General features: G+C 39.5%; 1 protein-coding gene across 1 annotated transcript in view; it reads left to right on the top strand.

Annotated features, from left to right (window-relative positions):
• Tnks (tankyrase) overlaps window positions 1-22,015 on the top strand; it is a 146,873-nt gene that overhangs the window by 69,222 nt on the left and 55,636 nt on the right. The window contains exons 4-5 of the mRNA XM_021218747.2: window positions 7,988-8,024; window positions 8,767-8,842. Coding sequence (XP_021074406.1) covers window positions 7,988-8,024; window positions 8,767-8,842 — 113 coding nt within the window. The remainder of the gene's footprint in view (window positions 1-7,987; window positions 8,025-8,766; window positions 8,843-22,015) is intronic.

The raw sequence follows: 22,015 nt of genomic DNA, 5'->3' as shown, positions 1-22,015 counted from the left end.
AAGTGAGTTCCAGGACAGCCAGAGCTATACAGAGAAACCCTGTCTCGAAAAAAAAAAAAAAAAAAAAAAAAAAAAAAGTATATAGCATTCTAGAAGTGCTTGGCCACTCGTTTCATGAACCCACAGCTTACCTTACCATGCATGATACTGTAGTGGAAGCTCCTAGTATATGGCCTTGAACTATCACGAAGAGTATAGCATCAGTTTCTCAGATAATCCCTATTGATGCATAGATGTATATGATATAGTTCAAAAAGGAATTCTGTCAAGGACAGGCAACTTAGAATGCTAATGTAACAGTTCATTGAAAATTCCACCATCCAGCTGCTGTAGTCCTTGAATGTTCCAAGAGTTAGTATTTATGGTACTAGCCTTTTAGCAAGGCCAGTGGGTAATTTTAGTATATCTATCAAAGAATTAGAAATATCAAGATACTCAACACCATCTCTTAATGTTTGCATTATTTTATGTGGGGTATTTTACAATGCTTATTTCAAAAAAGTGTTTTTTTGAGTAAACCTGTAGGCAAAATTGATCTCTTTCTATAAGAAGTTGTTTGATGTGCAGAACCTGCTGTCTCAGAGCTTTGAGACTGTACGAACACACACATTGTGATTTATAGGAACCATATTGTTATCTTTGAAAAGAAGATTGCTTCCCTGCAGTCCTTCCTTTTATCAGGATGCTTTGCCCTTTGAATGCACCAGCCTGCAGTAGCTCCAGCATTTTCTGACGTGCCGATTTAGGAACTGTCAGACCCTTGCTTCTTGTGACAAGTTTAACCCTAAAGAATTACAAACTAATGTAGAAGTCCATGGGACTAGTTTTCTAAGAACTGTCTTTGACATTATTGAGCAATGGGGTAGACTAAATTAAAAATGAATGTGGTGGGTGTGATTTAGAAATTGAAGACATTAAGGATTAGTTATAGAACTATTGTAAAAAGTTAGTAATAACAGTGAAAATGGAAAGAATTTCAGAGAGGAAATGTTAAATGGATAATGTACTGGCAGAACTTGTAATTTGATGTGTTGGTTTAATTTCTTAGGTTTTAAAAAGATGTGGGATGACCACTTCTTACAAAGTTAAATACATATTTAAAATGTGACATAGCAATCAGTGTTACTAGATGTTTGCCCAAGAGAAATGAAATCGTATGTCCATTTGAAATGGTTTCTATAGATGTTTATAATAGCTTCATTTATAACTGCCAAAGACTGGAACTAGGGAAAGGATAATCAAATTAAATATGTTGACATTATGGAATAATGCTTAACAATTAAAAAACCTACTCTGTTTAGTGACAAAGACAGATTTCAAAAGCATTTACACAAAGTAAAGAAAAAAACCTAGACTCAAAAGTTTATGTGTTCAGTAATTCCATTTAGATGACTTGTGTGAACTAGAAGTGTAAGGACATTGTGGGGCTGGGTCAGAGTCAGTCCTCAAACATGTGCAAGTCATTGTGCAGTGGGGGAATCAAAAGAAGACATGTCAAATAAAAAGAAACTTGGGGAAAGAAATTAGACAGTATTGACATAAAATGAGGTTTCACAAAAGCCTGGAAAATTTTAGGGTGCAATAAAAATAGTCTGTGTGTAGTAGTATCTAAGAGATGAGTCAAGCGGTTAAGAACATCTGCTGCTCCTGCAAAGGACCACAGTTAGATTCCCAGCACCCGTGCTGGAGACGCGTAGCTGCCTGTAACTCTAGCACCAGAAAAATCTCAATCTCCCTTCCTGGCTTCCACCAGCACATTCTTACACATGCATGAGCACTTGTGTGTGTACACACATACACATACACATACACATACACATACACATACACATACACAAAAACACACACAGTAAAATGTTTAAAATATTTTGCAGATGTGAATATAGTAGTCATGATAGTATACACTTTTAAATCTCAGCATTCAGGAGACAGAAACAAGTTGGATTGCTGTGGCCTACATAGTGAGGTCTCCTTCCTCAAAAAAAATACGAATGTAACTATATAAAATATACATCAGTACATAATATGCAAAGACTCTTGTATCATATTACGGTGCATCCTGGTAGTGTAAAAACATTCCCTATAGCATTTATAGTTTTCAGTGAAACTTGGTAGTTATGTGTACCCATTTCAGACTTGAAGTTAAAGGAGTTCATTGGTAGGTAGGTCTTAGAAAAATATGTACATGCATAGCATGATGGCACAGGCCTTTAATCCCAGCAACCGGGAAGCAGAGGCAAGTACGACTACCTGCTCTATAAAGGGAGTTCCAGGTCAGCCAGGGCTATACAGTGAGACTCTGTTCCCAAGAAACAAAAATACCCCCACCAAAACAGCACTGTATCCCCACCTGCTGGGGTACACCTGTAAATCCATTGTTGGGGGTCAGTTTGGGGATCATTATTACAAATTCAAGACCAGCCTGTGTCAACATACTGAGCTCAAGGGAGGGAAAGGAAAGAATGAAAGGAGAATGGAAAGAAATAATAAAAGAACATCATCATTATAGGGCAAAGCTATTGCCAAGTGGATCAACTATGCAGTTTACTTTTCTACACTACTTCCTTTTTTCAGAGCAAACATTATAGTTGAATTTTTTATTTAATTGTAGAGTCCATCACTTGCCATTAGATCAGTATTGGATAACTTGTAAATAGTGGGCATTCTGAGCCCTAAGGTCCTCTGAAGCCTTCTACTATTCCCTGTTGAGAACCTCTTAATGAAGCATCCAAGGGGTTTTCTTCTGCAATTTGTTCTCAAAGGTCATTTTCTTTTAAATTACACGGTACTTTATAAACAGCTCACTGGCTAACAGCTTCCTAGAGAAACACACCCCTGACCATTCCAACTCACAATCCAGTCCCCTTTTATCTGTGTGTAGTCACGGTCATAGTCCCGATGTTTATATAGTTGTCCTCTTGGATGTTTGATGGATTGGCTCCAGCTCAGCATTCCCCAGCATTTTATGGGGCTGAGGCAGTTGTTTGATGGTCAACAAAGGGAAAAAAAACTTAAGAGTTTTGGTTGCAAGAATTGTAAGAGTTAGAAGAATGAGGACTAAAGGGGGACCTCTCAGTTATCAGAGCTTGCAGTACAAGTTACAGCCCAAGTCTTCAGCTCTCATGTAGTGTCTACACTGTGTGATAGACACTAGCTACCTGTGCTTGCCCACTGCTGAAGCACAGTGGTGTGACTGAGCAACGGAAGGGTTTATTTTGTACAATTTCAACTTATTTAAATGTAAGTAACCACTTGAGTGTATTGGTTATATATCGGTTAGCCTAGCTAGATTATATGAAATACAATTTGTGTTTAATGCTGACTCATGTTAGCTAGTGAATGCTAGTTAATGTTTTATTAATGTCAGCTACTTAGCTTTTAGGACGATTGATTGAGTAAAGGATCTTCACCAGAAAAATACTCTTTCCAGCCTTAAAACATGTTGTTTTAGAAAATTGTGGCATATTTCATTTGACTGTGACTTTAGATTTAACTGCTAGACTTTGAAGCCATGTCAGAGCAGGTGAAAAGCTTTGATGAACTGAAGGGTAGGAACAAGGCACTCAAAGCTCACAGACCTTTGTAGGTTATTCCTTGTTTTGGAAATAGCCATAGAAGATTTTAGAATGAAAACAGTAGGCTAATTGCCCCTCACACCCTTGTTTCTATGTAATAGAGTAGCTTTGGAAGATTGGTGTGCACAAGGATCTACCTTTAGTAGTTTGAGAGTAGATTGTTTCCTGGTCATGTAGCTAAGTTCTTTCTACAACCGTGTAACTAGTTCATAGACTTCAAACCAAAACACAATGAAATACATCACCTAAACTTTTCTTGTGTATGCTGGTTCTTCAGTGCAAAGCTTTCTGTATTGTCTTATCAGTCATGGCACTGCTCAGCACTCTCTGGGAGTATCAGAATTGTCAGTTCATGGGACTGCTGTACACTCAGCAACGGGCAAGTCCCCAAATTAACTTGGGAGTGGAGGTTCTTGTCTGAGGTCTGTACAAAGCTCTTCTTTGAGCCACCTAGTAAGTCCAGGAATTACAGCATGCTATGGAGATGTGACATACATTGATCACTTGAATAGACGCAGAAGAACTTACTTTATTCCTCTTCCTGTGCCCAGGGGTCCATGTTTATATGCTCGGTGCTTCAGAGTAGTTCTGATAGGAAATTTTGGGTTTATTATATCATTTAAAGCTACTAATTCTTTGCTGTATAAAATGTTCTTGTGCAATTTAGTTTCTTCTAGCGTACATATATCTTGTCTTCCAAGGCTCAAATTTAGTGATTCTTTGTCTAGACATTAGCCTAGTTACAGAGCCTGATAGATGCGTAGTAAAACTAGACACTCATGTGACTGCTTCAGGATCAGTTTATTAAGTAATGAATATGACAGCCACTGGGCATGGAGGTATATGTCTGTAATCCCAGGACTTGGGAGATTGAGTTCAAGGACAGCCTAGGCTGCATAGCAAGGAACAAGCTAGGCAGGCCAGTGAGATGGGCGAAGTGGAGACAGGTGACTTTTCAGTTACATTTCTTCCATTTCATGTATAATGTGGGCTGTCACTGCTGGGCACACAGTGTGGTGTAGAAACAGAGGTCAGAATTTCTTTTCAGTCTCTTACTACTTCTAACACCTGTGATTTCCATGTTCATAAACTTCCCATGTTATTCCATCTCTGAAAAACAAAACAGCTCATTTTTACAAAACAGTTTGCTTTGATCCTGTGAGTTGCTGAATATAAAGACCCCTCACAGTGTCATCATGGCTTCTATATGTAAGTTTTCAAGAGAAAAACTTCCCTGCATCCTAAGAGGAAGAGAGGTTATTTCTGACTACCTCAAAGAAATAGGAAGGGGAGTTTTATTTTTCACCTTCATCCAGACAACATTTTTAAAACATTAATTTGTGTATCTCTGTGGGCACTCATCTTTTTGCATGTATCAATATTTGGTAATAATGACTAGTCAAAAAAAAAAAAAACCCAAACATTTTCCCTACCTGTTTTCATCCCCTGTATTATAATGAACACTGGGATGGGAAGCCAGCTCTTCTCTTCACTCCAGCCTGCTCTTTGTCTGCTTCCCGGCACACCTCTTACCACTCCTCAGCGTGTGTGTGTGTGTGTGTGTGTGTGTGTGTGTGTGTGTGTGTGTGTGTTAAAGAAGGCCAGTGTCCATAGAGCACCGTGCTCTCCCTGCTAAAGTGAAACAGACCTGGTGGTGTGGCTGCTGTAAGCAGCTCGGCTTTGCTGTCAGTGTACAAAGGATTCTAAATTCATTATGTACCAGTTCCTGCAAGGCAGAGTGTGAGAAATGGCTTCAAGGGCTGTTGACTGATTGTGGTCCTTGGGCACCAGATAGTGGATGCTGGAATGTATTGCAGAAAAGCTGATTAAAACCCTGGATCTCTAACAAGAAGAGTAGAGTCATCTGTAATGCATACTTATGTATTTCTTTTGAAGCATTGCCTTATTATCAGCTTATGCAGAAAGAAATGATATTTTTGCAAAAATGTACATTTTGCAAAATTTCATGCTGTGCATGATTAGGACCTTTGTCCATAGACTGATTGGGACTTTGAGGTGCCTAAGTCCTTTGCTGTTTTGTAACTTAGCTTATTGGAATTATATTTCACCATGACTTGGACGTCAGGAGTAGGTACTTGGAGTTCAAGTGTATGTGTACATAATACAGGATGTCAGCTGTCAGAGCCTGGTATCTCATCCCCATGCCCTGGGTGCCGGAGTGAAGTATAGGGTGGAAATAGTTATGTAGTCAGTAAGCTGGAAGATACTTAAATACAGTGATTTTGCATCCCTCCTTTAAAAAAAAAAATCCAACGTTTTCTCAGCACATTCAAACTTAGTCCTTTCATGCAGTCTGCCTCATTGTCCTGCAGGTGTCATTGGGCTGTCCAGAGAGAGCCAGCACTTCCTGTCTTCCCGCAGGCCTTTCCTTCTCTCTCTCAGTCCTTACCTGAAAGCTTCTTTCTTCTTTAAAACATCTTTAAAAGCTGCTTTAGTCTCTCTCTCCCAGAAAGGCTTCCTTAGCCCCCAGTTAGTCTGTTAGTAATCCCATTTAGACTAGCCAATAAGCACATAATAGTATTTCATAGGATTTCCTCACAATCTACTGTACTCATTTGCTTACTTCTTTTTCTGCTTTAATAGGATAATCTTCCTTGAAGTCAGAGGTGGCAGTGTTGTCTTTGAACATGGCATGCACGTATGTGTATGTATGTATACACACATACATACATACATACACACACACACCTTTTGAATGCATGATTGACTTTATAGATGTATTCCATAATTTGCATTATTTAGATTGTAATTATTCGGGCTTTTTAAGTTTTAAATTTGACTTTATATGACATTCCTAGTATGTTTAACTTTCATACTGTTGTTAAAAAATGTTTAATAAAGGTAAGTTTTTAACTCTTAATCCTTTTTGGCCTAAAGATACAATTTGACTTTTGTGCAGTTAATTATTAAACAACTTGAACTACAGTTTATAGGAAATTGAAAAGACTAATTTTGTAATTCTGAAATTGTTCAGGTTGCTGTATGGAATTGGGGGTACATAGAACTGACTTTATTAGTATAAGATTCCCTTAATAACATATACATTTGAAAGCATGTGGTTATAGCTTCCAGATTTTAGCCTAGTTCCAATTCAAGCCCGATATAATACTCATTAATAGTAGATTATAGGAGTTAAGCAGCTGCTCAGTGGTCCTTGGTATCTTTGTAGAGTTTGTGTTGAAATAGCTCAATTTTACGTCAAAATACAAGGAGAATGTAAAGAAAGGTATAACTGCAAACTTTAAAGTATCCTAAAGTAAATTACAGTTATGGTATAACTTTTATTTAATCTAAAGTCTTCTTTTTCTAATATATACCTGCTATTTTTCACAGAAGGACATATTAAGCCAATTTGTATAATCATTTCTTTAATGATATTACCAGCACAGTTATTGCATTAAAGCAATCCCAATCACAATCCTGGCTGTTCTTTTTGTTTATTGAAGAAACAAACACGGTGTTGTTGTTATTAAGGTTCCTCATCCTTCATTCAAGCTAGCAAAAGAAACTTGGGTGCTCTAAAAAATCTGCTATGAGAGATTTGTAAATTCTGTTTTCACTGATATGTTTTGAAAAATCTATTGTGAGAAAAAGAAGAGAATAAAATTACCCGTGCCATAACAATTAGTTACTTGTTTATTTCCAGAGACCCTACTTAATAAGATTTACTGTTGGTGAAACTTAGTATAGCAAGCATAAAGGTTAACCACGCAGGTTAGGTTATTGTTGCTGGTTAAGACTGTGCTCTCTGTTTTGGGTTTGGAGCACTGCCTCCAAGAGGTGCCTAGCATTTGGTACGTAGTTCACGTATTTCTAGTCTACAGACCTTCCCTATCAAGGCAAATAGCATCCGTGGTTCGATAGTTACTGTTTGTTTGTTTTTTTTTTTCCCTGCTGTAAAGCTCAGTGATGGTAATTAATTAAAAAAAAAAACTTTCTGTGGCATTACAAATAAAACGGTTTTTTTTGAAGGCTAGTAATTTGTACCGTTAAAGAGCCACGTTATTTTGCTTTTGTCTCAGAATGTATTATGCTTCACAAGTATACTGTGACAGCCTGAATACAAATCGGGGGAAGGGACATTGTCTCAAGCTGGCGTGCTGTTATCAGAGGGAATGTGTTCCTGGACTCGAGGTTTAGCATTCATTGGCTGTCTGAAGAAAGCTATTTCATCTGAGGATTGGACAAGAAGCTGCGTCAATTTACTGCCCGTCTCCAAGGCACTGGTGATGCTGCCTTCACTAGCTGGCTAACGTCACGGCTCCATCACCCAGCGGGGTGTGGACTCTCTTTTCTGTTCTTCTCTATTTAATTCTCTATTTGCTGCCTACTGCATTTCTTAATCTGTCTTCTGCCAAATGCTAACAGCATGATATTTTGCAATCACCTAGGTGAATACAAAAAGGACGAACTCCTAGAAGCCGCTAGGTAAGTGACTCCGTTCATTTTAAGTAAGTATAATGCATTTAAGGGAGAGACGGGTGTGGGGGGCAGGTAGAGGAGGGTAAAGATTTATAATGTGTTCTTTTCTTGCTTAGGTTTTAAGAGATAGTGTGGATAAGATCTATTAAGTCTTTGTGTACTTCATTCTACATTGTTAGTGGGCATAACGACAGAATTCTTTACTATACTGAGCATTGTAAAGCTAATTTTATTTGTAGCATATCTTGAGGTACTACCTGCAAACCTTTCAAAAGATATTCTTATTCTTGGAGTGTTTATATGCCTATATCTGTATTTTGCTTTGAAGATTTTCTTTTCCTAGCCACGCTGGAAGGAGAGACATACAGTAAATGCTAAAATTCTCAGCTATGTTGTTGTCGTTTGTGGTGGTAGTAGTAATGGTCATTTATAATCTAATTTATTACCTCTTTATAGAATTAGTATTTTTAAATTCTAATATTTTAGATCATTTCTGAGTAAAGTTTGTTTGTAATTAGAATGGCTATGTAGATAAATTTTTAAATGTGGAATGCTACATTACTCATGATACCGTACCACCACATAATTAACAGGAATTATGTTGACTGAAATGAATATTATAGACATGCATTGTGATCCACATTTAAACACTAAAGCAAAGCCTTGTTGTTTTCCACTATAAAACAACTATAAATATTCATAAGAAGCTCTATAGCTTTACAGAAATTAACTTGCTGCCTTTTTATAGGAGTGGTAATGAAGAAAAACTAATGGCTTTACTGACTCCTCTAAATGTGAATTGCCATGCAAGCGATGGACGAAAGGTAAGCTATTTAAAATGCCACCTCTCCCAGTAATTTCTTCTTGCTTTACCTTGAAATTTTGCTTAGTATGGTCTGTGTACATGTTTATACTTAGATATTTGTAGCTGTTTTTCCTGGCATCTTTGTACTGTAGAGTGAACTGCTCTCTCTCTTCCCGGTGGCTGTGACAGATTCATAGAGCTAGGGAAGCATGGGTCCTAAGTGAGCGCTCCTCTAGCTGTCAGACACTCAAAGTTGTTTGCTACAGGAACCGCATGCACTTTTCAGTGAAGAAAATCAGCAGTATGCTTTCTGTGTGCCGTGATGGAAATCCGTGTCTTTGTTAGAACATACACATTCTTAATTTATTCGGTAAATGTTATCTGCTAGATATCAGCACTTTGTCTTATTAAAGGTGGAAAACTGTTAAGGATTTTATTTAGATCTCTGTAACAGTTCTGCTTTTTTTTTTTTTTTTTTTTAAAGCTTAATTGTGGCATATTTGTAAGAAAACAGATTAAAAGAGAAATATTCCACATAAAGATACACTGTCATAACTATAAGGTAATCTATAAACTGTGCAGCTAGCAGCCTCACTGTCTGCTCTGTATTCGTGCTGAGTGTAGACTGAAATGTAATGTATTTTAGACTGTGGTAATTGACTGCAAAGTTTTGCAGTGACTTACCTAGTAGACTGAAAGAACCCTAGAACCTCCGCTACTGTGCTCAGCTAGCAAGTAACTGAGTTCTCTTCCTCACTCTGTCTGGGGAAGTGATTTTAAAGGGTAGCTGCTCGTTCTCTTGGAGGTTTGGAGTTGCCAAAGGGTCGGTCTTTAACCCCCACAAGTCTTTTGAGCACCATGTTTACTTGGATCACCTCAGCAGGTAGAGTCCCTTCTCTCACTGTGTGGTAAGCGGCCGCTCATCTGTAGTAAGTACAGCTGTGCATTGCAGAAGTGTCTAGAGCCCATCGTCGTCCAAGTTCTCTGTAAGCACTCTGGTACCGGGAAGCTGATGGGCAGTCACTGTAGCAGGAGATGGAATGCCACTCTTGTTTCACCTCAGCCCCATCTTCTCACCTCCTCCTAGCTGGAGCTCATGCCCTTACCTAGATTCCATGGCTCTTGTACTGCATCAACCACATGGCTTTTGCCATAGATTACCTTACACTGCATTTATGTTTATGTGTCTGTCTTCTACTGTTCTATTAGGTTTTTGTCTGGTTCACTGACAAACATGATTTTATTCCCAGAGTGAGAAAAATCATCTCTACTAGTCTCTTACTATTTGGAAAAATAAATCTGTAGTATATGAATGAGAGATCGTATCTTTTGTTATTCTTTGTATTCTGAGTTTGTTTCTCGATGGTTATAATGTGAGAAAGAACTGTATTATTTTCATGTGGGAGACCTCTGTAGTAACATACCTGAGAAACCACTCTGAGGGGTTTCTGCTGAAATGATAAAATGATATTCGAAATATACACTTATATACTTATACACTATCAGGCTTTTTTTTTTTTTTCAAATTAAATCAAGCAACAACAGAAAATTAAATAGGCCCTTATTAGGTTTATTGCAATGCATAAAGAATCATTCACAGTTGTCATCTGCATGCAAAACACAAAATTGCATGCATTAATGTTGGTAATATTTAGGACACAGAGTGATTCTTTTAAACATGCACCGATTGTGTAAAGCCACAAGCGGTATTCTTGGTGCTAGTGGAGACTGGTGTTCAAGCCTCTGATTATGACAGTGTTTGCTTTCTTGGTGTAGGTATCAGGAATACATGTGAGCTAATCCAAGTCGATGAATTACAAGTTTCTCAAATATTTGATACATATATTTTTTAGGACTTCCTCATGTGTTACTAGAATTAGGGAAACTGCTTTTACATTATAAAAGAATAAATGTATGTTTGTGTATGCAGTAAGTTAGTAAAGTATTTAAAATTTTACTTCTTGGCTTTTATATTAGAACAGGTCATACAATCAAATCTTGTTTATAGAGGCTCTTCAGAAAAAAATTGCTAATGCTGAACTCATTTTTGTCCTTAGTTTTACTACAGTTCTTGGTTTGTAAATTTCAAAGACCCATGAAAATGTAAATTCATGGATAGTTTTAGAAAGAAGTGTTTCGTATACGGTGACTAGTGGGTGGGGAATCGCTTAGAGATGTGTAGGGTGTGAGACTGGTGTTCTTCTTATTGCTGTATGTGGGTTATATACACGCGTAAGTTTTCATTGGTTTGTATTTATCACTGACCTGATGGTCTAGTTAGGTAATGTGTACGTGGTAAATATTTTGATTTTGTTTTTTTAGAATCCTGAAAATCGGGATGTGTCAGTAAGACAGCCTGTTTTATCTTGATGTATTTTACTTTCATTTTCATCAAAAGGCAAAAATCACCACAAATTTCGTTTAAAGTTATACAATGGTATATACCTGTACTCCCAGCAACTTGGGGAGCCTGAGGCAGGAGGATCAAAAATTCGCAGGGCCAGCCTGGTCTACGTAATGAAATCCTACCCTAAAAAGAAAAAAGAAAAAAAGAAAATGTTAAGTATTCTGCTGAGCTGAGCAAGGGGGATGGCTTCGTAAATGGAAAGAGCAAGGGAAGTAGTGAGCACGCAGCGGGCCCACTGTAGCTCTGAGCTCCTCCTGCCTGCCTCTCTGGTGATTGGGGGGGGGGGTGCACCAGGTGCCCACCCTCCCGACAAAATGAGCTTCCTTGTCATGCATGCTAAGATGCCCTTTCATGTCCATTCTATCTGTCCCAAGTTCAGCACAAGTCAGAAAGCAACTTCATTTCCTTAGAAAAGGAAGACAATTTTTAAAATAATATTTTATTCTAAAATGCTCTCTTCATTCAATTATTATACATGGTCTTAAGAATAATTACAATAGAAATATATACACCTAAATAAAGTTATGTATTTCTTCCGTCTCTGCCCATTGTGATTACATTCTGTTACTCAGTTTCTGATTGTGGTGAAGCTTGGCCAGGATTTTTCCTTTCTGGATGACCTTATTCCCAAGCTTTTAAACTGAATTTTTGGCCATTAATTACCCTTTATATTATTTACTGTCAATATCAGATGTGTTCATAATTTGCTAAATGTCCTGTCTTCTCTTTGATAACTAAATGTAAGGCGGTAGTATTCTGTTAGACTTTTTGTTCTTCTAATATTCCCCTATACTTCTTTCTGTAATGAATATATTCGCATGCCCCCTTCTTTCTCCCTCTTTTTTTTCCCCCTCGTTTTCCTTTTTTTATTTTTATTTTTCCCACCCCTTGAGACAGAATATCACTGTGTGGCTCTGGCTTTCCTGAATCTCACTATGTAGATGGAGCTGACCTTGACCTTGCCTGCCTCTGCCTTCCAAGTGCTAAGAGTAAAGGTGTATACCACCAGTTTTTGTTTTTATATTTACTAGCATTCAATCCTCTTGGGAGTTCTTTTTGGTTTTAGTCTGTGTTGTTTACCTTTTGAACTTTAAACAAGTCCTTTTAAAACAAGTTTTCTGAATTATTTCTGACTTTACATAACAAAAATGGATGGAGTTGGGATTATGGTATGTGTTTCTGAGACAGAATAATGTCACATACAGAAAACAGCAAATATTTGATATTTTAAAAATGCTTTAATATTGGGGGCTGGAGAGATGGCTCAGCAGTTAAGACCAGCGGCTGCTCTTTCAGAGGCCCTGAGTTCAATTCCCAGCATCCGCATGGTAGCTCACAACCATCTATAACTGTAGCTCCATGGAATCTGATGTCCTCTTCTGGTCTGCAAATGTACATGCAGACAAAATACTCATAGACATAAGTAAATTGGTCTTTTAAAACATAGTTTCATTCCTGGAATTTCACTTGTTCTACTTCTATGTATTCACTCAACAGAAACTTAGTACCTACCGTGTGCATTACAGTTGTGAATATCATAGGATAGAAATAAATGCAGTGATAGAATGATTGAGATGTTATCATAGATGTTGAAATTGATGCATTAAAAAGTTTTAATGCTCCTTTTGGTGTGGTAGTTATGAAGCATAGAGTGAGGTTTTTCTGGACCTTTTATGACATTAGTATTCAGATATTTGTAAGAATCCATAAATTTCCAAACATGTAACTGGGGGTTCAGAGTAAAATCAAACAGTTGAATTGTCTTTCATGTCAGATGCAACTGGAAATATTTGCTTCTATAACAAATAATGACTGATACTCTGGAGATAGAAAGGTAAAGCCGTTGAGAAGGACTATGGGCTAGGGAGGTGGCTTAGTGATTAAGGGCACACAATTCCTTACAGAGGGCTAGAGTGCTTCCCAGCACCCACACAGAGTTGCTCACTACCCATACCTGTAGTTCAAAAGCATCTGATGCCCTCCGCTCTCCAACACACACACACACACACACACACACACACACACACACACACAGGACCTGGGTTTGGTTCCCAGCACCCACATGGTGGCTCACAAGCACCTGTAACTTGAGTTCTAGGGAAACCGTTGCCCTCTTCTGGTCTCCACAAACACCACCTAGATGTTATGTACGTATGCTCATCCAGCTAACATATACACAAATAAAAATGAAATAAACCTTAAAAAAACTATTTTATATGTAGATCAATGAGAAACAGTATAGAATTTAAAAAAATTTATTTTTGTTTTATGTACATTTCTGTTTTGCCTGCATGTATGTCTGTGTGATGGTGCCAGATCCCCTGGAACTGGAGCCACAGACAGTTGTGAGCTACAGCGTGGGTGCTGGGAATTGAATCCAGGTCCTCTGGAAGAGTAACCAGTGCTCTTAACCACTGAGCCCCCAATGTAGAATTTAATATTATGTCTTGAAAACACCATGAAGTAAGCGTATGATAAGCTTGAAAGAGGGAACAGACTATAAGACTGGTGAGATTGGTTTATGTCCTTGGATCTTCATTTCCACAGTGTGACTGGAGTTTCCCACTTATTCATTCATAATGTTATTTGTTTCCCGTGCACAAGACATTAGAGAGGGTTAGGTGAAATAATGTGGATCAAGTACATGGGACAGTTTGAGCACACTGTAACCACAGCACATCAAATCTCTACTCCTTTGATAGATTTTTGAAGTCTTTGAATGTACTTGGATATTAAAAATTAATATATGGCTGGAAATTATGCCATTATGTTAATGTTGATTTGAATTCCATAAACTGTGTTCAGTAAAGCACAGAGGGAAGAAACAATTAGTGTAGTTACTTTTTTTTGAATCTGATTTAAGTTTGGTGTTGTATGCATTTGTCCTGCTGTACATAGAATTTCAAATTCTCCCTCGGCAGTCCCTTCCCTCCCTCATATAGCAGAATTTCACCACATTTAGCAGGATTTCATGCACTCATTGCTTGGCGGAGTATGACTTTGAAGCCCTCCAGTGACCTATGTCTCTTAACCTAGGCCTTTCTGTTTCCCTCCTGCATTGACTTTGATTTTAGCTGGGGACTACTTTGATCGATACATTAAAGAGGAACTGGGGTCTATTCTAGAAAAGCCCTGGGCTAGCCTGGCTACCGGTTTTTGGAATTGTCTCTCTTGGAATTCAGCTGCCATGAGGAATGGTAACAGTCACAAGAAGAGATTCAAGGCTTAATGCTTGAGTTCCCAGACAAGCCTAGAAGCAGTTGGAACTGACCAGGCCTCACAGATGTTACTGTCCCATCTCCAGGTAACATCCCCACCCCAGTGTCCTTGCTTGTGCTGCAGAGCACAGGGCTACCTGAGTGAACCTGCTGTTGGCTGCTCCGTTTCAGAGGAGTAGATCTGGACTCCCTACCTGGAAGAAGACTCTGCTGGTTTTTTTCTTCCCTATTTAGGCAAAGCTTCTTTCATGTGGCTGCTGAGAATTGCCTGTTCATAGCCATCTGGAAGACTTGAGGATTTAAAAATACCACCCAGATATATTTACTTCTTAAGATATGTTCATATGTTTTGAATTTGTGTATTAGAGTATTTTTCCCCTCTTGGCAAAAATACCAAAAAAAACCCTCCCAGCTTCATGTACATTTTTGAGGTCATGGTATTATGAGGAAAAATAAGGACTTAAAGCTAAGTGACCAGATGCTGTTATCAATTATGTGGTCATATCGTTTTAATATATTGTTGAGGTCCCAATTTTTTTTTTCAGCTTTAACAGAAAAGGATTTGAGCCATGTATGCTTTCAGTTTTAATGTCCCAAACTTGTAATATATTTTGTTGTTTATATTTTAGCTGTTACCAGTAATACCAAGTTTGATTGCTTAAGAATCTGTAGTTTTACAGTGGGTAGAACATATGTGGTGTACTGGCTGGTTTGTGTGTCACCTTGGCACTAGCTACTCATCAGTGAGGAAGGAGCCTCAGTTGAGGAATGCCTTTGTGAGATCCAGCTGTATGGTATTTTCTCAATTAGTGAACAGTTGGGGAAGGCCTATGCCTAGGTTGGTGGGTCTTGGCTTCTATAAGAAATTAGACTGAGCAAGCAGTGGGAAGCAAGCCAGCTTGCAGCACCACTCCATGGCCTCTGCATCAGCTCCTGCCCCCAGGTTCCAGCCCTGCTTGGGTTCCTGTCCTAACTTTTTCCAGTGATGAACAGCAATGTGGTAATGTCAGCCAAATAAACCCTTTCCTCCCTGACTTGCTTTTTGGTCATGGTGTTTTCATTGCAGCAATAGAAACCCTAAGATAAATGGATACTAGTGTAGTGGGTGTTGCTGTGACAGACCTGACCACAGGTCAGGGGAGGATTGTAAGAGGACTTTTGAACTTTGAGCTACAAGAGCCATTGAGTGTTAAGAGCTTTGTGGGATGTTCTCTGGAATCTTGGAAGATAAGATTGTTAAGAGCAATGCAGATGATGAAGGTCTGGCTTGTGAAATTTCAGAGGAAGTTTAAAGGTTGTCAGGGTCGTTTGTTAATTTGAATTAAGATTCTGTGGATTTGGTTAGGGAGGGCTGAAGAATCAGCTGGGATTAGCAAGATACCAGAACTACTAACACAAGACTTAGCTTTGCTGGTTGGCTGGAGCTAAGAAATTAGCAGTGATTAGAAAAAAAGACTTCACTTCATCACTGAGGTAAAGTCTTAGTGGGAAGTGTTTCAGAGTGTAAGTGTTTCCTCACCAACTTGCTTTTGGGTCATGGTAACTAAACAACATGGTTTCTGGAAACAGTTATGTCAGCCCTCTTCCACGGTCTGAACGTGTGAGCATTGTCTAGGGACATGAACGTGGCTTCTCTGGTCCTTACTACCCTCTGTTGTCATCCTCATTCTTGCCACATTTTGGTAGATAAAGGTCATACCATTTTCCAAATCTCTAGTTCTGTGGCTCATGGTTGAGATGTTATTTGGAATCACAGAAGGTCATTAAGTCTGCATCAGGGAACTCTACAGTCCTGAAGGTTAGTTGTGAATCTAGTCAAAGCACTTCTGTAGGGCAGCTCTTGCTGAGCTGTGTACCCCCGCCACATGCAGAAATCCTTTAGAGCAATTTTTCTTACATGTTGCTGTTGGGATACAGTATATAAAATCTTTATGCTTGTGTATATTCATTTCAGTAACAATAAGGACTTGAAAATGCTTTTTTGATTTTCTTTAGAGAATTACTTTTACTGAAATGATCTCTTTTGTCAAATGCAACGTTTCTGTGGTGTTATTAGTAACTGTGTCAACCATGTAAGTTTTCTCACTAAGAAAATAGTTTGTAGTGGAAGGGGATGGAGCATTGGAGGGAGCTGGTAAGGCTGAACTCAGCCTCCTGCTGTGTCCACAGCCATCCATGTCCATGGAGTGATGAGAGGGGAGTGTGTGCTAAGTCACTTGCCTGTGTGATTCATTATCACAGTTTTATTTAGAAGTTGTGCTCCAAAGTGCTGCCTCAACAGCTGCCCTCCAAATCGTTAGAATCTAAGTTGAGGGTTTTTCTCTCCTGCCTGTACAAATCATTCAACATTACATGATGAAGACAGTCTGAAGCACCCCTCAAAGATTATGCCTTGGTACAAGTCTGGCTTGAACAGAATGGGCAGTTAGTGACACATTCAACATTCTGCAGACATTTCTTCCAGGATGAACCTGTGTCTAATAGAAGTGTGTTGAGAAGCGATAAGAACACAATGAAGAGCTAAGATGAATGTAAGAACTCTGAATGTATCTGAGGCTGTGTGTGTGTGTGTGTGCATGTATGCTGTGTGTGTGTGTGTGTGTGTGTTTGTGCATGTATGCTGTGTGTGTGTTTGTGTGTGTGTACTTTGTGCACTTACAGACACTAGAGGATGCTGGGTACTGTTGGTTCTCTTTCTTTCTGAGACTGGGTCTCAGTGAACCTAGCTTACTTGTTTTCACTTTCCTGCCCCTACAAGCTCCAGGATGAAATAGCTTTTACTTTAATATTTTAAAATGTTGTTGTTAGGTGTATGGATGGATGTTTTACCTACATGCATATCTGTGTACCCACAGAGACAAGAAGAGGAAATTTAATCCCCTGGAAACAGAATTACAGATGGTGTGAGCTTCCAAATGGGTGCTAAGAATTGAACTTGGGTAAATTAAGCCAGTGCTTTCTAAACTGTTGAGCTCCTACCCTTTATTTTAGAGACGGGGACTTAACTGTACAGCCCTAGCTGACCTAGACTTGGCTATGTAGACCAGGCTTTCCCCAACTCACAGAAATCCTCCTTTCTCCACTTATTAGTGCTGGAATTAAAGGTGCTTGCCGCCACATCTGGCTGAACTACTATTCTTAAAGCAGTTCCCTGGCTAGGCACAATGTAAGCTACTGATTTCTCAGTCCAGCATTATACCACTTCCCAGGTGTCGTCTTCATCTTTGGCTGCCATGGCATTGATAGCATAGCACAGAAGGACCAAACATCTCCTCCTCACAGTTTGAGGGGCTATCAAGTGCAAGGTCAAGGTGCTACTGGGTTTGATTGCTGATGAGTATGTTTTCAGCTGCCTTCTTACCAGGTGCTCATCTGCTAGACTGAGGGCAAGGGCTTCTCTCTAGGGCACACATTCCTTTACAGGATCCCGTGAAGCCTTATTTATGGCTTCCTGCCACTTTGGGAGTGGACTTGAGCGCAGGAGTTTAAGGGGGTTTGCAGGTAGTCAGCATAATGTCCGGGCCTATTTTACTCAAAGATTAAGTTTTGAAAAGCCTTCTGCTGGTTTTTGCATGAATAGTCATAATTTCAATGATTCAATAAAATTGAAATTATAATGCCAGTTTCTGAAAGTATAGAAAATATCTATAATGCACCTTTTAAAGGAATATTTTCAGTAACTAGCTAAAAATGTGTTTCTGTTTTAAGAATGACATTGGTAGTGAGACTGAAAACTATATATAACATGTATAAACAGTTAAAATGCTTGATTCAGTATACAGACTAAAAAGTTTAGATGCACATTAATTCTAAATCTATCATTTTCCTTTTGTAATTCTGACTTAATTTTTATATTGCAATTCAATACACTACTCTTGCATACCATAAAACCACCAGAGAACCTAAACTTCTGTATAGGTAGTCAGTACCTGTTGGCAGAGGGCAGGAAGGCTGGAAGTGAGGATGGCTGAAGACCTCTTCCTCTGATACTCTGAAACTGCAGCCTTCATCATGTCAGATCTCAGGATAGCAAGGATGTCCAGACTGAGGGAACCTTGAGGTGGCAGCTAGTCTCCACTGTGCTAGTGGTCTAGGTCTTCACACCTTCACAGCAGCTCACAGACTGCCCAGTGTCCTGGACCTATGTACCACAACTATCTGCATTCCACTCTGTCCGCACAGGTCACCAGTCATGACTTCCTACACAGCTGTGTCTCTGTGACCTCAGATCTCCAATAACTGCAAGTTAAACTTGTCTTTTTAAAAACAAGTTGTCTATTGTAAACTCAACGTTTCAAGCTTTTTATAAGATTTACTTTGAGTCTCATGTATGTGTATACGTTTGCTGTGTATGTGAAGGCACCCTTGGAGGCTTGGAGGGCATTGGATCCCCAGGAGCTGGGGTTCCAGGAAGCTCTGAGCCACCTGAGCGCACGCACATGCACGCGCACGCACATGCATGCGCGCGCGCGCACACACACACACACACACACACACAACTTTGATCCTCAGGTATGAACACCTAACGTTTGCAAATATTACAGGAAGAAATGCATGGCCAAGGCTATGGCTCATTGGTGCAGCACTTGTTTAGCATGTGCAACACCATGAGTTTGGTTCCTAGCACCACATGGGAAGGGAAAAAGGTCAACCTAACACAACAGCTATCCATTAAAAACATGAAAAGTAAAAAGGAAGTTATGTGAATTTGGGGGCTGTGAAGATTTTTCTCCTTAGTACACAAAGTATCCATGTACCCTCAGAGTTCAGAGTATCCATGGACCCTCAGAGTACACAAAGTATCCATGGACCCTCAGAGTGCTAAGCCTCCTTTTCCTGCTGTTTCTCACTAAGCACTGAAAAGCTCCAACTGTACCTTGAGAAGATTTGAGCATTTCTGTTCTCACCCCCATTATAAAGGGTGCTAGAAAATGTTTCCATTCTAATATTTGACCTCTGTGGCTGATGCTGGGCTCTAAGGTTAAAAAGAGAAACTCAAGCTGGGCAGTGGTGGTACAGGCCTTTAATCCCAGCACTTGGGAGGCAGAGGCAGGCAGATTTCTGAGTTTGAGGCCAGCCTGGTCTACACAGTGAGTTCCAGGACAGCCAGGGCTACACAGAGAAACCCTGTCTCGAAAAAAATGAAACGGGGGGGGGGGGACGAGAGAAACTCAAACTGATTGCTGGTTAGTCTCCTTGGGATTTCCATAGGATGATGTTATGTTAAAGTAGCATTAAGTTGGCATTTAGAGCTCCACTGTCCCACAAGTTACCCTGCGAATTCTCATTCTTCTCTACTCTTTTGTTTTATCTTCATAATTCATATGTGTAAAATAGTTTTTATATCTTCACTTCAAAATTGTTTTAAGATTACCTTTCCAGCATTACTGGAGGTTGAGTCTAGGCCTTCTCCACACTAGGCCGGTGCTTCACCTTGGAGATAATATTCCAGCCCTCGTTTTATTTTGAGATGGTGGTCTTGCTAAGTTACTTAGGCTGTCCTTGAACTGCAGGCCTCATGTGTCCAGAACCCACTTTAATCTAAGGTAGTTGAAATGTAGAATACACATTTTATAAAGCATGACATAATTCTATAACTTTGAATTCAGACATTTGCATTCTTTCCTAAAGATGAGTCTGTGTCACTTTGGGAGATTGTGCTCTCTGAGGCTGAAAACACCCAGTCACCCTGCCCTGTAGCCCATCCAAGTTCACAGACACTCACTAGGCAGAGGCCTTAAGTGACAGCTGCTCTAGTCTCTCAGTGCAGTTGGGACCTTCTCAAGGAATAAAACCAACAGGTTGTGCTTAAATGAATTCTTTGAAAAGAGCTCTTCCTGGCTAAAAACTCAGTTTGATCTTGACTTAGCATCTGTTTGGTTATCTAAGAAGAGAGGCTGACCAGCCAAGGAGTGGCCACCTCTTGTTCTGTAAATAGTTGACACTATTGGAGGAGTTTGCTTCAAGAAGAAAGCAAGTGTCTTTCTGAGGATTCTGGAGAAAATTCTTCTATGGGAAGGAAGTAGAATAAAGCTTGCTTTCCATGTGTAGTCCATTCCTTGTCCTGTAACTCCAGGCAGCTTCTGATCCTAAGAAGACCATCAGTTCTGGATGCTCATTGCAGTGGTGTGGCCCCACTATTGCTGTACTTGATTGCAGTGACCTGAATCCCTTGGACCCGCCTACGATCGGACCTCCGCCGCCAACTTCAAAAGACTCAAGGGCAGGCTGGGAATTTTTCATGTTACTTAAGCAGAGTCCGATTATTAAACTTCGAGCCTTGATCAGAGTCATGTCTAGGCTCAATTTCCTTTCGCAGCCTATTCCCTTTTAGGATATTCCCGCCCTTCAAGACGAACCCAGACTTGAGTGTTCCCACGGGGAGTCTGAGCATGCCTTGCCACAGATACTAACTTACTTGCCACTCAGTCATAGCTGTCCATGTCTGAAGGTCCTTTGTGAGTCTGAGCTGCTGTCAGTGGAAGGAAAGGAACACAGAGGGAGAGTGGGGTCACCTTTCCTATTCCCTGCTCCCTGGCTTCTTCATCCTGTGGTGGTAACCATAGTTTCAAACCTAGATACTTACAGTGTTAGCCTGTTAATATACACACGCTTTGTAATATTCCTGGTGGTTGTCTGTAAGCATTGAGAAACTTGAGAGATGCTGATCTTCATAATTATGCGACCTAAAAGACAGAAGATGTACTTATTTCCAGGGATGCGTGCCCATATTGATTTTCTGGCTTTTAATTTGTTTGGATTCTCATCTAAATATCAGTGTCTCAAAGAGCTTCTTAGAGCTTTCCATCATAGCAGATTAATCATGTCTCTGTTGATAGGAATTTAATAAAGTTCTGATTCTGTTTGTTGTCTTTGCCTAGGAATTTTGATTTAATGGCTGATGTAGTCTTTTATTTGTATCAGAAAAAACACTGATCTGTTTTTTTACCAAGTAATAGATCCAAATGAGATATGCTTTAATAAAGTAGAGCAAGAATTGAGATACTTAGATACTCATTTATAGGCAGTGAGTAAATACTTACGGAACAGCCACACAGTAGACATACTGTACAGCCAATTCAAAGAGGAAGACAGACTTCTGTGACTTCATGTTCTTCCTCCTCCCTCTGCTATGACAGAAGAGTAGAACACAGTCCTATTGGTGTGACAAAACAGACTTGAGGAAAAGCAAACACTCATAGTCACAGAAAGTCTCCAAGGGTCTTTGAGCAGCTGTCAGTGTGATTTGCCTCTGGGAAAGAGGCTCGGCTGCAAAATAGCTGCTTGAATTTTTGGACAGAATATATTAATCTATATGTTTAAAGGGAATTCTATTCTGGAGAGGATGATTAGTATAAAGAAATTGGTAATTTGAGGCCAGTTAAAATTGAGGAAATACGTATGTGAATGTTTTTTTAAGGCAGACCTTAAAGGCTAGATAATATTTATAGGCCAAAAAAGTTGGGTTTTACAATATGAACTAACCAGTACCCCCTGAGCTCGTGTCTCTAGCTGCATATGTAGCAGAAGATGGCCTAATCAGCCATCATTGGGAAGAGAGGCCCCT

This window comes from Mus pahari, chromosome 19, assembly GCF_900095145.1.
Source record: "Mus pahari chromosome 19, PAHARI_EIJ_v1.1, whole genome shotgun sequence".
Classification (NCBI taxonomy): Eukaryota; Metazoa; Chordata; class Mammalia; order Rodentia; family Muridae; genus Mus; species Mus pahari.
This window is presented reverse-complemented; position numbering and strand designations above follow the sequence as displayed.